This window comes from Dendrobates tinctorius, unplaced genomic scaffold (assembly GCF_039654945.1).
Source record: "Dendrobates tinctorius isolate UK_male_01 unplaced genomic scaffold, ASM3965494v1 ptg000054l, whole genome shotgun sequence".
In the NCBI taxonomy this organism is placed as follows: Eukaryota; Metazoa; Chordata; class Amphibia; order Anura; family Dendrobatidae; genus Dendrobates; species Dendrobates tinctorius.
Genome location: NW_027361722.1, coordinates 7317429 through 7333641, shown reverse-complemented (window position 1 = coordinate 7333641; position 16213 = coordinate 7317429). Strand labels below are relative to the sequence as shown.

The 16213-nt window shown below is 44.9% G+C and overlaps 1 protein-coding gene across 2 annotated transcripts in view; it reads left to right on the top strand.

The window, feature by feature from the left end:
* Positions 1-16213, top strand: part of LSAMP (limbic system associated membrane protein) — a 1037990-nt gene that overhangs the window by 890000 nt on the left and 131777 nt on the right. For both annotated transcript variants that reach the window (XM_073577086.1, XM_073577085.1), the window contains exon 4: positions 14650-14784. In XM_073577086.1, coding sequence (XP_073433187.1) covers positions 14650-14784 — 135 coding nt within the window. The remainder of the gene's footprint in view (positions 1-14649; positions 14785-16213) is intronic.

The window sequence follows — 16213 nt, the reverse complement described above, 5'->3', positions numbered from 1 at the left end:
CCGTCACGGGTGTTGAAGGCAGTCTTCCATTCATCACCGGCCCGGATACGGATAAGGTTGTAAGCTCCTCTGAGGTCCAGCTTGTAGAAGATCCGTGCCCCTCTGAGGCGGTCAAACAGCTCCGGGATGAGAGGAAGAGGGTACCGATTTTTGATAGTGATGTTGTTGAGGCCCCTATAGTCGATGCATGGACGCAGCGAACCGTCCTTCTTGACGAAGAAAAAACCGGCTCCCGCCGGAGAGGAAGATTTCCGAATGAAAACTTTGGCGAGGTTCTCCTGGACGTACTCAGACATAGCTGTAGTCTCTGCAGGAGACAGCGGGTAGATCCTTCCCCTCGGAGGATTGGAAACGGGGATTAATTTGATTGGGCAATCGAAAGGGCGGTGCGGTGGAAGGATCTCTGCCTCCTTCTTGTCGAAGACGTCGGCATAGGACCAATAGGCCGCAGGAAGCCCTGAGAGTCCCAGAGGGGGGCGTGCAGAGACGACAGGGCGAATAGAGCTCAGACACCGACCTAGACACGGGTCACCCCAACGCAACACCTCCCCAGACCACCAGTCGAGGACCGGCTGATGAGTCCGGAGCCATGGAAGGCCAAGCAAAATGGCGTGAGACAAATCGGGTAACACGTAGAAGGCCACGCTCTCCCGATGGAGAGCACTGACTTGCAAGACAACCTCTTCTGTGACCATGGAAATGGGTTCCCGTAGTGGTCTGCCATCAACGGAGGCAATCCATCGAGCATTCTTCAGGGCCACCAGGGGAATCCGGTATTTATCCACCACTTCACGCCGGATGAAGTTGCCTGCCGAGCCCGAATCCACGTAGGCCACCTCGGACCCATGCCTCTCCCATGAAAGCAAAAGAACAGATAACGTGAGTGGTTGAGAGGAATCATATTCACCTAGGGAGGCCTCTCTTACCTGGCCTAGGCGGAGGAGTTTCCCGTACCTCTCAGGGCAAGAACGGATAAAATGCGAGGCTCCTCCACAATAGAGACATAAACCTTGCGCCCGTCTCTCTCTCTGACGTGTCTCAGCTAACCGTACCTGGTCTACCTGCATGGGCTCGGGAGGAGGAGCGTGGGCAGAACTTGCTGGTCGTGGCGTAAAGGACCGATCAGAGGGCGGAGCTGGCCTGGTGGGTCTCCAATCCCTAGCAGACTCCCGTGCGCGTTCCTGAAAACGGAGGTCTATGCGGGTAGCCAGGGAGATGAGGTCCTCGAGAGTGGAGGGAGTATCCCGACCCGCCAGTTCGTCCTTTATCCTGCCAGACAGGCCACGCCAGAAGGCTCCCACCAAAGCCGCATTATTCCACCCCAATTCAAACGACATTGTGCGGAACCGGATGGCATACTGACCGACCGTCAGGGTGCCCTGGTGAAGGTTGAAAAGGGACTCGGTAAGGGAGGTTACCCGGCCTGGCTCATCAAATACCCTCCGAAAGGTGTCCAAGAAACTGTGGAAACTGTTTGGGTAAGAATACAAGGACAGAACAATGGAAAGGACACCATTGTAGGCATTTACTACAGGCCGCCTGTGCAAGCTGAAGATATGGATGAACTCTTTATGCATCAAATGGCCAAGTTCTCCAAAAAATATGACATAGTTGTCATGGGAGATTTCAACTATCCAGACATTTGTTGGGAATCTCTCTCAGGCAAAACTAACAGGTCAAGGAAATTCTTATCCTCTCTTGCTGACAACTTTATCTTCCAAAAGGTAGGGGAGAAAACAAGGGGAACTGCTACCTTGGATCTAATCCTTATAAACAGGGAGGAAATGGTTGAGGAGGTAAAAGTGGCTGGGACCCTAGGAGGTAGCGACCATGCTATTTTAGAATTTGGGATAACTAGAGGCGGAAGACCTGTGAAGACTCAGACGTCAAGGTTAGATTTCAGAAAGGCAGATTTTAAGGGATTCAGAAAGAGAATTGGAGGGATCCAATGGCTGGATATCCTTAAAAACAAAAATGTCCAGGAAGGATGGAAAATCTTGAAAAATGAAATTCTCAAAGCACAGTTGTTAACAATTCCGAAAAGAGGGAAGAATAGGAAGCATTTAAGGAAACCAGGATGGATGAACACAGAACTTAAGCACATGCTAAAAAGGAAGAAAAAAATGTTTATAAAATGGAAAGAGGGAGGCATATCTAAAGAAGAATATAATGCTGTCTGCAGAACCTGCAGGGCACAGATCAGATTAGCTAAAGCTGAAAATGAATTGAGGCTTGCAAGAGATGTCAAAAGCAATAATAAAGGATTTTGGGGATATGTCAAAAGTAAAAGAAAAGTCAAAGATGCTATAGGATTTTTACAGGATGAAAATGATGAAATGGTAAGACAGGATGCTGAGAAGGCTGAACTTTTAAATTCCTATTTTGCATCTGTTTTCTCTCAGAAAGGAAATGTAACATCAACTGTTCTTCACTGTCCTATTAAGGGAATAGAAGAATCCAGGATATCTATAAACAGAAATATAGTGAGGAAACACTTAGCTAGCCTAAATGAATTCAAGTCTCCAGGTCCAGATGAATTACACCCCAGAGTACTGAAGGAGATAGCAGAAGAAATTTTTGAACCCCTCTCCATAATCTTTGAAAATTCTTGGAGAACAGGAGAAGTGCCAGAAGACTGGAGAAGAGCAAATGTTGTTCCTATCTTCAAAAAGGGGAAGAGGGTGGACCCAGGCAACTATAGGCCGGTGAGTCTGACTTCTATACCAGGAAAGATCTTTGAACAAATTATTAAACAACATGTATGTCAGTACCTGGATAAGAATGAAGTGATTAAACAGAGTCAGCATGGGTTTGTAACTAATAAGTCATGTCAGACTAACTTAATTTCCTTCTATGACGGTATCACTGATTGGGTGGATCAAGGAAATGCTGTAGATATAGTATATCTTGACTTCAGCAAAGCATTTGACAAAGTCTCTCATACAATCCTTATTGAAAAAATGACTAAGTATGGAATGGACAAGGCAACTGTTAGGTGGATTCATAACTGGCTTAGTGATCGGACCCAAAGAGTGGTCGTAAATGGCTGCACATCCAGTTGGAAGAATGTCTCAAGTGGGGTACCACAGGGCTCTGTCCTGGGCCCTGTATTGTTCAACATCTTTATCAACGATTTAGATGAAGGAATTGAGGGTAAACTGATTAAATTTGCTGATGACACAAAGCTAGGAGGGATAGCTAATACTAGAGAAGAGAGAGAGAGGATTCAAAAAGATATAAATAAACTGGAGAAGTGGGCAGCAACTAACAGAATGGTTTTTAGCAGGGAGAAATGCAAAGTACTACATCTGGGCAATAAAAATGAAAAAAGCATATACAGAATGGGAGGAATAGGGCTAAGTGATAGCACATGTGAAAAAGACTTGGGTATACTAATAGATCACAGACTGAATATGAGTCAACAGTGTGATGCAGCAGCAAAAAAGGCAAATGCAATTCTAGGATGTATTAACAGAAGCATACAGTCTAGATCGCGTGAAGTCATTATTTCCCTCTACTCCTCTTTGGTCAGACCTCATCTGGAATATTGTGTCCAGTTTTGGGCACCACATTTTAAAAAAGACATCAACAAACTGGAGCAAGTTCAGAAAAGAGCGACCAGAATGGTGACCGGTCTGCAAACCCTGTCTTATGAGGAAAGGTTGCAGGATTTGGGAATGTTTAGTTTGCAAAAGAGAAGACTGAGAGGAGACTTAATAGCTGTCTACAAATATCTAAAGGGCTGTCACATTGTAGAAGGATCAACTTTATTCTCATTTGCACAAGGAAAGACTAGAAGCAATGGGATGAAACTGAATGGGAGGAGACACAGATTAGATATTAGAAAAAACTTTTTGACAGTTAGAGTGATCAATGAGTGGAACAGGCTGCCACGAGAAGTGGTGAGTTCTCCTTCAATAGAAGTCTTCAAACAGAGGCTGGACAGACATCTGACTGGGATGATTTAGCGAAACCTGCTTTGAGCAGGGGGTTGGACCAGATGGCCCAGGAGGTCCCTTCCAACTCTACAATTCTATGATTCTATGATTCTAAGAAGACCTGGATATTTAACACCACGGGATCATCCCTCTCCCAAAGAGGATTGACCCAAGACAGGGCTTCTCCCTCCAGATGGGACATGATAAAGGCCACATTGGCCCTATCGGAGGGGTACTGATGAGGCAGAAGCTCGAAGTGCAGGCTACATTGGTTCAAGAACCCTCTACACTGCTTGGGGTCACCACTGAATCGGGGGGTTTGGCAAGGCGGGGAGAAGGAAACAGAGCGGGACCAGGAGGTGCGACAGCGGCCGCAGCGGCGGACTGGAGGGCCACCAAACGATTATCCACGGAAGCCATGTAAGACAAGATATGGGACTGAGCATCCCGCTGCTGACTCAGCTCCTGCTGGAGACTGGCCAGCTGGGCAGCATTCCCCGGATCGGCGGCCTGGAGAGCTGACAGACGTGACTCCATAGACTTCATTATGGACATGATCCGCCCTTGGTTCTCCCGTAGGAAGAGCAACTCCTTTTGAGCGGGAGCGGAGGTACAGTGGGGAAAAAAAGTATTTAGTCAGTCAGAAATAGTGCAAGTTCCACCACTTAAAAAGATGAGAGGCGTCTGTAATTTACATCATAGGTAGACCTCAACTATGGGAGACAAACTGAGAAAAAAAAATCCAGAAAATCACATTGTCTGTTTTTTTTTCATTTTATTTGCATATTATGGTGGAAAATAAGTATTTGGTCAGAAACAAGCAATCAAGATTTCTGGCTCTCACAGACCTGTAACTTCTTCTTTAAGAGTCTCCTCTTTCCTCCACTCATTACCTGTAGTAATGGCGCCTGTTTAAACTTGTTATCAGTATAAAAAGACACCTGTGCACACCCTCAAACAGTCTGACTCCAAACTCCACTATGGTGAAGACCAAAGAGCTGTCAAAGGACACCAGAAACAAAATTGTAGCCCTGCACCAGGCTGGGAAGACTGAATCTGCAATAGCCAACCAGCTTGGAGTGAAGAAATCAACTGTGGGAGCAATAATTAGAAAATGGAAGACATACAAGACCACTGATAATCTCCCTCGATCTGGTGCTCCACGCAAAATCTCACCCCGTGGGGTCAGAATGATCACAAGAACGGTGAGCAAAAATCCCAGAACCACGCGGGGGGACCTAGTGAATGAACTGCAGAGAGCTGGGACCAATGTAACAAGGCCTACCATAAGTAACACACTACGCCACCATGGACTCAGATCCTGCAGTGCCAGACGTGTCCCACTGCTTAAGCCTGTACATGTCCGGGCCCGTCTAAAGTTTGCTAGAGAGCATTTGGATGATCCAGAGGAGTTTTGGGAGAATGTCCTATGGTCTGATGAAACCAAACTGGAACTGTTTGGTAGAAACACAACTTGTCGTGTTTGGAGGAAAAAGAATACTGAGTTGCATCCATCAAACACCATACCTACTGTAAAGCATGGTGGTGGAAACATCATGCTTTGGGGCTGTTTCTCTGCAAAGGGGCCAGGACGACTGATCCGGGTACATGAAAGAATAAATGGGGCCATGTATCGTGAGATTTTGAGTGCAAACCTCCTTCCATCAGCAAGGGCATTGAAGATGAAACATGGCTGGGTCTTTCAACATGACAATGATCCAAAGCACACCGCCAGGGCAACGAAGGAGTGGCTTCGTAAGAAGCATTTCAAGGTCCTGGAGTGGCCTAGCCAGTCTCCAGATCTCAACCCTATAGAAAACCTTTGGAGGGAGTTGAAAGTCCGTGTTGCCAAGCGAAAAGCCAAAAACATCACTGCTCTAGAGGAGATCTGCATGGAGGAATGGGCCCACATACCAACAACAGTGTGTGGCAACCTTGTGAAGACTTACAGAAAACGTTTGACCTCTGTCATTGCCAACAAAGGATATATCACAAAGTATTGAGATGAAATTTTGTTTCTGACCAAATACTTATTTTCCACCATAATATGCAAATAAAATGAAAAAAAAACAGACAATGTGATTTTCTGGATTTTTTTTTCTCAGTTTGTCTCCCATAGTTGAGGTCTACCTATGATGTAAATTACAGACGCCTCTCATCTTTTTAAGTGGTGGAACTTGCACTATTGCTGACTGACTAAATACTTTTTTTCCCCACTGTACTGGCAGGGTCCATGGCCTGATTGTACTGTTACCTGCACGCTAGGCAAGGTGTAAGTCCCGGAGTGGACACTCTGGACCGCGGCACCGAGGGGCCTCGGACGAGCAACCAGGTGGAACCGACCCCTATACAGGGATCGTTAGGAGCAGGTCCGGGGATTCGAATGCCACGGCAGCCGGAACCAAGAGGGGCGGCTCGGAGCGTGCTGAGGAGCTAGGCCCGGGTAGGCGAACTGGAGTAGGACTGCAGGAATGAACCACGGGCCGCCGGACTGAGACTGGAGCACGGACAACAGGATGGCGACTGGAGCACAGACAACAGGATGGAGGATGGAGCACGGACAACAGGATGGAGGATGGAGCACGGACAACAGGAGGAAGGCGGGAGCACGGACAACAGGAGGAAGGCGGGAACACGGACAACAGGAGGAAGGCGGGAACACGGACAACAGGAGGAAGGCGGGAACACGGACAACAGGAGGAAGGCGGGAACACGGACAACAGGAACGGAGGCTGGAGCACGGACAACAGGAACGGAGGCTGGAGCACGGACAACAGGAACGGAGGCTGGAGCACGGACAACAGGAACGGAGGCTGGAGCACGGACAACAGGAACGGAGGCTGGAGCACGGACAACAGGAACGGAGGCTGGAGCACGGACAACAGGAACGGAGGCTGGAGCACGGACAACAGGAACGAAGGCTGGAGCACGGACAACAGGAACGAAGGCTGGAGCACGGACAACAGGAACGAAGGCTGGAGCACGGACAACAGGAGGGCTGCAGGGAGCACAAGGCAGAGAGGTTAACGCAAGGGGACCCAGGGTGTTAATAGAACATTAACGATCAGGCGCCTCCACTAAGGGAGGGCAGCCTGATATAGGCAGGGGCCCGCCCCCATTGGTCCGGCGGTGCTAGCCGGTCAGGGCACCGCCGGAGTAATGAGTCAGCCAGGGAGAGCCAGCCGCGGCCTAGGACGCTTGCGCAGGAGTCGAAGTGACGTCACAGGCCGCGGACCGGCCAGGCAAGGACGCCGCCGCCGACGCTGGGAAGAGGAACGCTGCGGTGCCGGCAGGTCAGTATGGAGGCATGCGGCAGAGTGTGCGGTGGGGGCCGGAGCAGGGCGCGCAGCGGTGGTGGCCGTAACACCAGGATGGATGAACACAGAACTTAAGCACATGCTAAAAAGGAAGAAAGAAATGTTTATAAAATGGAAAGAGGGAGGCATATCTAAAGAAGAATATAATGCTGTCTGCAGAACCTGCAGGGCACAAATCAGATTTTCTAAAGCCGACAATGAATTGAGGCTTGCAAGAGACATCAAAAGCAATAATAAAGGATTTTGGGGATATGTCAAAAGTAAAAGAAAACTCAAAGATGCTATAGGATTTTTACAGGATGAAAATGATGAAATGGTAGGACAGGATGTTAAGAAGGCCGAACTTTTAAATTCCTATTTTGCATCTGTTTTCTCTCAGAACGGAAATGTAACATCAACTGTTCTTCACTGTCCTATTAAGGGAATAGAAGAATCCAGGATATCTATAAACAGAAATATAGTGAGGAAACACTTAGCTAACCTAAATGAATTCAAGTCTCCAGGTCCAGATGAGTTACACCCCAGAGTACTGAAGGCGATAGCAGAAGAAATTTTTGAACCGCTCTCCATAATCTTTGAAAATTCGTGGAGAACAGGAGAAGTCCCAGAAGACTGGAGAAGAGCAAATGTTGTTCCTATCTTCAAAAAGGGGAAGAAGGTGGACCCAGGCAACTATAGGCCGGTGAGTCTGACTTCTATACCAGGAAAGAGCTTTGAACAAATTATTAAACAACTTGTATGTAAGTACCTGGATAAGAATGAAGTGATTAAACAGAGCCAGCATGGGTTTGTAACTAATAAGGGTACCGTTACACCTAGCGATGTACCAGCGATCCCGACCAGCGATATGATGCGGTCAGGATCGCTGGTACATCGCTAAGTGGTAGCTAGTGAGCTGCCACAGAGGCAGATCTCACCAGCGACATCGCTGGGGACGGGGATCCCTACTTACCTGTCAGACGCGGCGATCCTGCGTCCTCCTGCGCCGTTCCACGCCTTGCTCGTTGCCCCAGCAGGAAACGCCGCAGGAAGCTGACGACGAGAAATGATCCAGGAGCTTCTCACTCAACCAGCGACAGACAGTGGGGGAGCCGGTCGGAGGCAAGTATCAGATGCAACAATATCGCTAGCAATATCGCTGTAACGTCACAAAATCGGTGACTTTACAGCAATATTGCTAGCGATATCGCAGTGTGTAACGGGGGCTTAAGTCATGTCAGACTAACTTAATTTCCTTCTATGACAGAATCACTGACTGGGTGGATCAGGGAAATGCTGTAGATATAGTATATCTTGACTTCAGCAAAGCATTTGACAAAGTATCTCACACAATCCTTATTGAAAAAATGACTAGGTATGGAATGGACAAGGCAACTGTTAGGTGGATTCATAACTGGCTTAGTGATCAGACCCAAAGAGGGGTCGTAAATGGCTGCACATCCAGTTGGAAGAATGTCTCAAGTGGGGTACCACAGGGCTCTGTCCTGAGCCCTGTATTGTTCAACATCTTTATCAACGATTTAGATGAAGGAATTGAGATTAAACTGATTAAATTTGCTGATGACACAAAGCTAGGAGGGATAGCTAATACTAGAGAAGAGAGAGAGGATTCAAAGAGATATAAATAAACTGGAGAAGTGGGCAGCAACTAACAGAATGGTTTTTAACAGGGAAAAATGCAAAGTACTACATCTTGGCAATAAAAATGAAAAAGCATATACAGAATGGGAGGAATAGGGCTAAGCAACAGCACATGTGAAAAAGACTTGGGTATACTAATAGATCACAGACTGAATATGAGTCAACAGTGTGATGCAGCAGCAAAAAAGGCAAATGCAATTCTAGGATATATTAACAGAAGCATACAGTCTAGATCACTTGAAGTCATTATTGCCCTCTACTCCTCTTTGGTCAGACCTCATCTGGAATACTGTGTCCAGTTTTGGGCGCCACATTTTAAAAAAGACATCAACAAACTGGAGCAAGTTCAGAAAAGAGCGACCAGAATGGTGACCGGTCTGCAAACCCTGTTTTATGAGGAAAGGTTGCAGGATTTGGGAATGTTTAGCTTGCAGAAGAGAAGACTGAGAGGAGACTTATTAGCTGTCTGCAAATATCTAAAGGGCTGTCACATTGTAGAAGGATCATCTGTTATGAATGGGTCAACGAGGAGAAACAAGCTAAGTCACAGAAAATCAGAGAGGTTGGTAACTTTGCAGATCCCTGATCCTACCACACAACTAGCAGCAGCCGTGGAGCGTACCTACGATGTTCCTAGACGCTTCGTCATAGCTGGAGGACTAAATAAGCCTGAAGCATGAAAAGGGGAAAACTAACTGCCCCAGAGCAGACCCCAAAGGAATAGATAGCCCCCACACATGTATTGACGGTGAAACAAGATGAAGGCACAAACACAGGCAGGAAAATAGGCTGAGCAAACGATGGGGCCCAAACTAACTAGAAAGGAAAGGAAAGACACGGTCTGCAACCTGCAAAAAACCCTACAAAAATAATGTCCAACACTTCTGATAGCAAAATTAACCCTGAAGTCACTATACTCCCACTATATCAGCACTCTGAAATATTCTGAGAGAGAACAAAAAGAGACCAAACTAGTAAGGAACAAAAAGCAAATTGGCAAAATACTGATAAATAAGAGTGGAAATTCAGCACAGCCCCCATCCGGGGCTGGCTGACCACACAAAAAACTGAATAGACCAACAAAATCAAGTGTGAACATTAGCAGAAAAACTTAGCTTTAGATGACTGGAACAGAGCTGAAAACCAAGAGCTGACAAGCCAGAAGGAATCACCAGCAACTGAATAGGGCGTCGGCTGTCTTAAATCCAATCTGAGACTCCTGAGGTCCAATCGTCATCCACATTCTCAGGTGGCAGATCTCCACCGATCAAATCAGCCTCACTACCTCCTGTTACCACCAGATTGCGTCTGGAAGGAGAACTCGCAACTGGTGAACCAGAGAATGAACTCACAACAATCATCTTTATTCTCATTTGCACAAGGAAAGAGTAGAAGCAATGGGATGAAACTGAATGGGAGGAGACACAGATTAGATATTAGAAAAAACTTTTTGACAGTTAGAGTGATCAATGAATGGAACAGGCTGCCACGAGAGGTGGTGAGTTCTCCTTCAATAGAAGTCTTCAAACAGAGGCTGGACAGACATCTGTATGGGATGACTTAGCGAATCCTGTTGAGCAGGTGGTTGGACCAGATGGCCCAGGAGGTCCCTTCCGATTCTACGATTCTACGATCAACAAGAGAAAACAAAGGAAAACCACCAAAACGTGTCTCATTCAAAGCAAGTACAAGAAAAATTTATGAACCTAGCTCTTGGGAAGACATATCTCGACTTCCTGAAGAAGCTAATAAATGGATAGAAGCAGCAGAAATAGAAATAAAATCCATGCATGACTCAAATATATGGACAATAACAGAAGTACCAGAAGGAAGAAAAGCTATAGGATGTAAATGGGTTTTTAAAGTAAAGTACCAAACAGATGGCACAACTGAACGATACTGAGCAAGACTTGTAGCTAAAGGTTATTCTCAAAAATATGGAGAAGACTATGATGAAACATTTGCTCCAGTTGTCAAACATACTACAATAAGAACTTTGTTTGCAGTTGCAGCAATGATACAAATGGAACTGAAACATCTGGATGTAAAGACAGCATTTTTGAATGGAAGTTTAACAAAAGATATTTAAATGGAACAACCTCCAGGATTCAAAGATGAAAGTAACCCAAACATGGTTTGCAAATTACAGAAAAGTATATACGGTATAAAACAAGCAGCTGAAGCGTGGAATGATAAAATCACGGAAGTGCTCACAAGTGAAAAATTTCAAAGAAGCAAAGCTGATCCTTGCCTGTACACAAAAAGACTAATGACAGATGGATTTATGTACTCATATATGTTGATGACATTTTAGTTTGTTTTGAAAAAGAAAGGGATAAAGAGGACATACTAAAAATCCTGAATCAACATTTTGAGATCAAAGACTTGGGAAATGTGAAACAGTACCTGGGAATACAGATAGAAAGAGAAGATGGAAGTTTCTTATTTAATCAAAATCACATGATTCAAGACATAACCGAAATATTTGGATTGAAAGATGCAAAAACAGCAAAGTCTCCAATGGAAACTAATTATCTTAAAGAGATAAATAGTGAGAAAAATGTGTTACCAAATAATGAAGAGTACAGCATGGCAATAGGAAAATTACTCTATCTAGCGACTGTTACAAGGCCAGACATTGCAGCAGCAGTAGGAATTCTGAGTAGAAAAGTATCTAAGCCAAAAAAAGCAGATTGGAATGCCGTGAAGAGAGTAATATGTTATTTGAAAGGAAATGTCAATGTTAAACTGAAAATGCCTACAAGTGATAAATGCATTTTAACTGGATACGTTGATGCAGATTGGGCTGGAGATCCAACTGACAGAAAATCTACCAGTGGCTATCTTTTCTCTCTCTCAGGCAGACCAATTAGTTGGACTAGTAAAAAACAATCAATAGTAACGCTGTCGTCAACAGAAGCAGAATATGTTGAGCAGCACATGCGAGTCAAGAAGTTCTATGGCTAAGACAATTGCTAACAGACCTAGGACAACCACAGTTGGAACCAACAAAAATAAATGAGGACAATCAAGGATGTCTTGTTCTTGCTCAGATGGAAAAAGTTAACGCAAGAACCAAGCACATTGATGTGAAGTATCATTTCTTGAGGGATCATCAGGAGCAAGGAATCCTGAAATTAGAATATTGTCCAACTGAAGATATGACAGCAGACATTTTCACAAAGGCATTGAATGCTGAAAAACATCAGAGACTAATGAAGTGTCATGGGGTCCTTCTCCGATACCACACAATCAACAGAGTGAGGGAAGTGTGAACAATCCCAAGACCTTTATTATAGGCAAAATTAAAAGGTCCATAAACAATCCACCACACTGAGGATACAATAGTCCAGATAACGAATGCAGTTCAGTAACAGGATGAATGTCCAAGGATTTGAGAGTCCAATAATCCAGCAGACAGAGGATAAAATGGGTCCATATGCTTCCCCTTTTCTCTGATGTGCTGTCCTCACACGATCATCACCACACAGGATCTGACTTGAACAACTCCTGTCCTCCCCTGCCCCCTCCCTATGTCCAGGTGTAGTCAGACAGGTTGGGGCAGTTTTCAAGCCTCCCAGACCTGACAAAGGTGCCTTGGGGATTAAGGCACTGCAGGGGGTTCATCAAGAGGCACAGATACAGTCAGGCTGCAGACAGTAAGTGAGCTAACTCAATTATCAGACTTTTGGAAGGTTATTGAGACTCTAGACAATATGGGAATACACGGAATGATGTAGGGCAACAAGAGAACACTATGGAAATCCATAAAATACAAATATACACAAAATGATACCCACATAACATATCACACCATCACATGAAGAAAATAGGTTTGACTGAATAAGTCCTTACTGTTGAGAAGAGGTGTTGGCATATGCAACAGCTGTGGACATATTGTTTATGTAAAGGAGGACTTTATGCTGATTTGACAATAGATGGCGATGTTGTGTAAAGTTTGCCTTGCTTAATGTGTTGTAAGAGAAAAGGTATCTTTTGTTAGTTTCAGTTTTGTTTTCATTCTTCCTGATGATGCAGCACTGAATGACTGTGCATTTTTCCTTTACCTCATGTTCTGACAAGTAAAAGCTTGTTAACCCATGTAATCTACTCTGTGAAGGTTTTCTACTGAACTGTGGATATTCAAGGAGCTATACAACTAGCTGTGCAGCAGGGACCACACTCCGGATCTTCAGTTGTATCTTAGGACCATACTCCAGATCTTCAGTTGTATCTTAGGACCACACTCCAGATCTTCAGTTGTATCTTAGAACCATACTCCAGATCTTCAGTTGTATGTTAGGACCATACTCCAGATCTTCAGTTGTATGTTAGGACCACCCTCCAGATCTTCAGTTGTATCTTAGGACCACCCTCCAGATCTTCAGTTGTATCTTAGGACCATACTCCAGATCTTCAGTTGTATCTTAGGACCACACTCCAGATCTTCAGTTGTATCCTAGGGACCACACTCCAGATCTTCAGTTGTATCCTAGGGACCACCCTCCAGATCTTCAGTTGTATCTTAGGACCACCCTCCAGATCTTCAGTTGTATCTTAGGACCACCCTCCAGATCTTCAGTTGTATCTTAGGACCATACTCCAGATCTTCAGTTGTATCTTAGGACCGTACTCCAGATCTTCAGTTGTATCTTAAGACCATACTCCAGATCTTCAGTTGTATCGCAGAACCACACTCCAGATCTTCAGTTGTATCTTAGGACCATACTCCAGATCTTCACTTGTATCTTAGGGACCACACTCCAGATATTCAGTTGTATCTTAGGACCATACTCCAGATCTTCACTTGTATCTTAGGGACCACACTCCAGATCTTCAGTTGTATCTTAGGACCACAGTCCAGATCTTCAGTTGTATCTTAGGACCACAGTCCAGATCTTCAGTTGTATCTTAGGACCACAGTCCAGATCTTCAGTTGTATCTTAGGACCATACTCCAGATCTTCAGTTGTATCTTAGGACCATACTCCAGATCTTCAGTTGTATCTTAGGACCACACTCCAGATCTTCAGTTGTATCTTAGGGACCACACTCCAGTCCTATAGTTGTATCTTAGGACCATACTCCAGTCCTCATGTTTTATTGCATAGTTCAAACTGTGCTGAATTTTCCCTGAAACTAAAGGGGCATGATTTATGTAACCCTGCCCAAAAGTGGTCATTCTTTTGTGGAGTAGGGTGCTAACAGTAGAGAACGGGCATTCTGGGAAGTCTTTGGGGTTGAGTTTTTGTGTCCCCAAAAATGTTGGCATCTATTGTAATGATCACCCTCCAGCCGTTTAGTTTAAGGACCCACACCTGTCCTTTATCAATATCAGAGGTCCCACGCTAATAGTGCCCCAATACTAATGTTCTCAGTGTCTCGGGGGGCCCGTACTCCAGTCTTCCAGAGGGCCCGCACTGCATCTTTTCAGTTGCACCATCCATTGTGGTTGAATCAGATCCTATAATCAGAAAATGAACATCATTACGTTGTTTGTCAGTAAACACATTTTTGGCCACTTGTTCGGATTCCATCATCTTCTACATACAGAGATGTCTTTCTCACCGTTTTTCCCGCGCTGGTGGATCCGTAGTGAAGTCACTCTGCTTTGTCCAATGACCCGGAATTTCTAGGCGAATATTTTTCTTTTTAAATTAAATTATGAATTATGTGAATTGCATCATAAAGTGAAATTTACATAGAAATTAATGGATTGCTCATGCTCAGGTTATTTTTTTTACTTTCTTGCAGCCGGAGATTTCCAAGGAGAAGAGGAATATCTGGATATCCAAGGCATCACAAGAGAACAGTCCGGAAAATACGAGTGCAAGGCGGCCAACGAAGTATCTTCAGCTGATGTCAAACAAGTCCGGGTCACTGTGAACTGTGAGTAATGAGAGAGAGAGGCGGTAGATAGAGCTCCGCACCCCAGCGCCAACCATGAAGGACGCGGTGTAACGCTGGCGGTAATGCCAGGAAATGTGACACAGGCTGATAAATTCTACCCATCCATTACATTACTGATCCTGAGTTACATCCTGTATTATACTCCAGAGCTGCACTCACTATTCTGCTGGTGCAGTCACTGTGTACATACATTACATTACTGATCCTGAGTTACATCCTGTATTATACTCCAGAGCTGCACTCACTATTCTGCTGGTGCAGTCACTGTGTACATACATTACATTACTGATCCTGAGTTACATCCTGTATTATACTCCAGAGCTGCACTCACTATTCTGCTGGTGCAGTCACTGTGTACATACATTACATTACTGATCCTGAGTTACATCCTGTATTATACCCCAGAGCTGCACTCACTATTCTGCTGGTGGAGTCACTGTGTACATACATTACATTACTGATCCTGAGTTACATCCTGCATTATACCCCAGAGCTCCACTCACTATTCTGCTGGTGCAGTCACTGTGTACATACATTACATTACTGATCCTGAGATAGATCCTGTATTATACCCCAGAGCTGCACTCACTATTCTGCTGGTGCAGTCACTGTGTACATACATTTCATTACTGATCCTGAGTTACCTCCTGTATTATACTCCAGAGCTGCACTCACTATTCTGCTGGTGCAGTCACTGTGTACATACATTACATTACTGATCCTGAGTTACATCCTGTATTATACTCCAGAGCTGCACTCACTATTCTGCTGGTGCAGTCACTGTGTACATACATTACATTACTGATCCTGAGTTACATCCTGTATTATACCCCAGAGCTGCACTCACTATTCTGCTGGTGGAGTCACTGTGTACATACATTACATTACTGATCCTGAGTTACATCCTGCATTATACCCCAGAGCTCCACTCACTATTCTGCTGGTGCAGTCACTGTGTACATACATTACATTACTGATCCTGAGATAGATCCTGTATTATACCCCAGAGCTGCACTCACTATTCTGCTGGTGCAGTCACTGTGTACATACATTTCATTACTGATCCTGAGTTACCTCCTGTATTATACTCCAGAGCTGCACTCACTATTCTGCTGGTGCAGTCACTGTGTACATACATTACATTACTGATCCTGAGTTACATCCTGTATTATACTCCAGAGCTGCACTCACTATTCTGCTGGTGCAGCCACTGTGTACATACATTATATTACTGATCCTGAGTTACATCCTGTATTATACTCCAGAGCTGCACTCACTATTCTGGTGCAGTCACTGTGTACATACATTACATTACTGATCCTGAGTTACATCCTGTATTATACTCCAGAGCTGCACTCACTATTCTGCTGGTGCAGTCACTGTGTACATACATTACATTACTGATCCT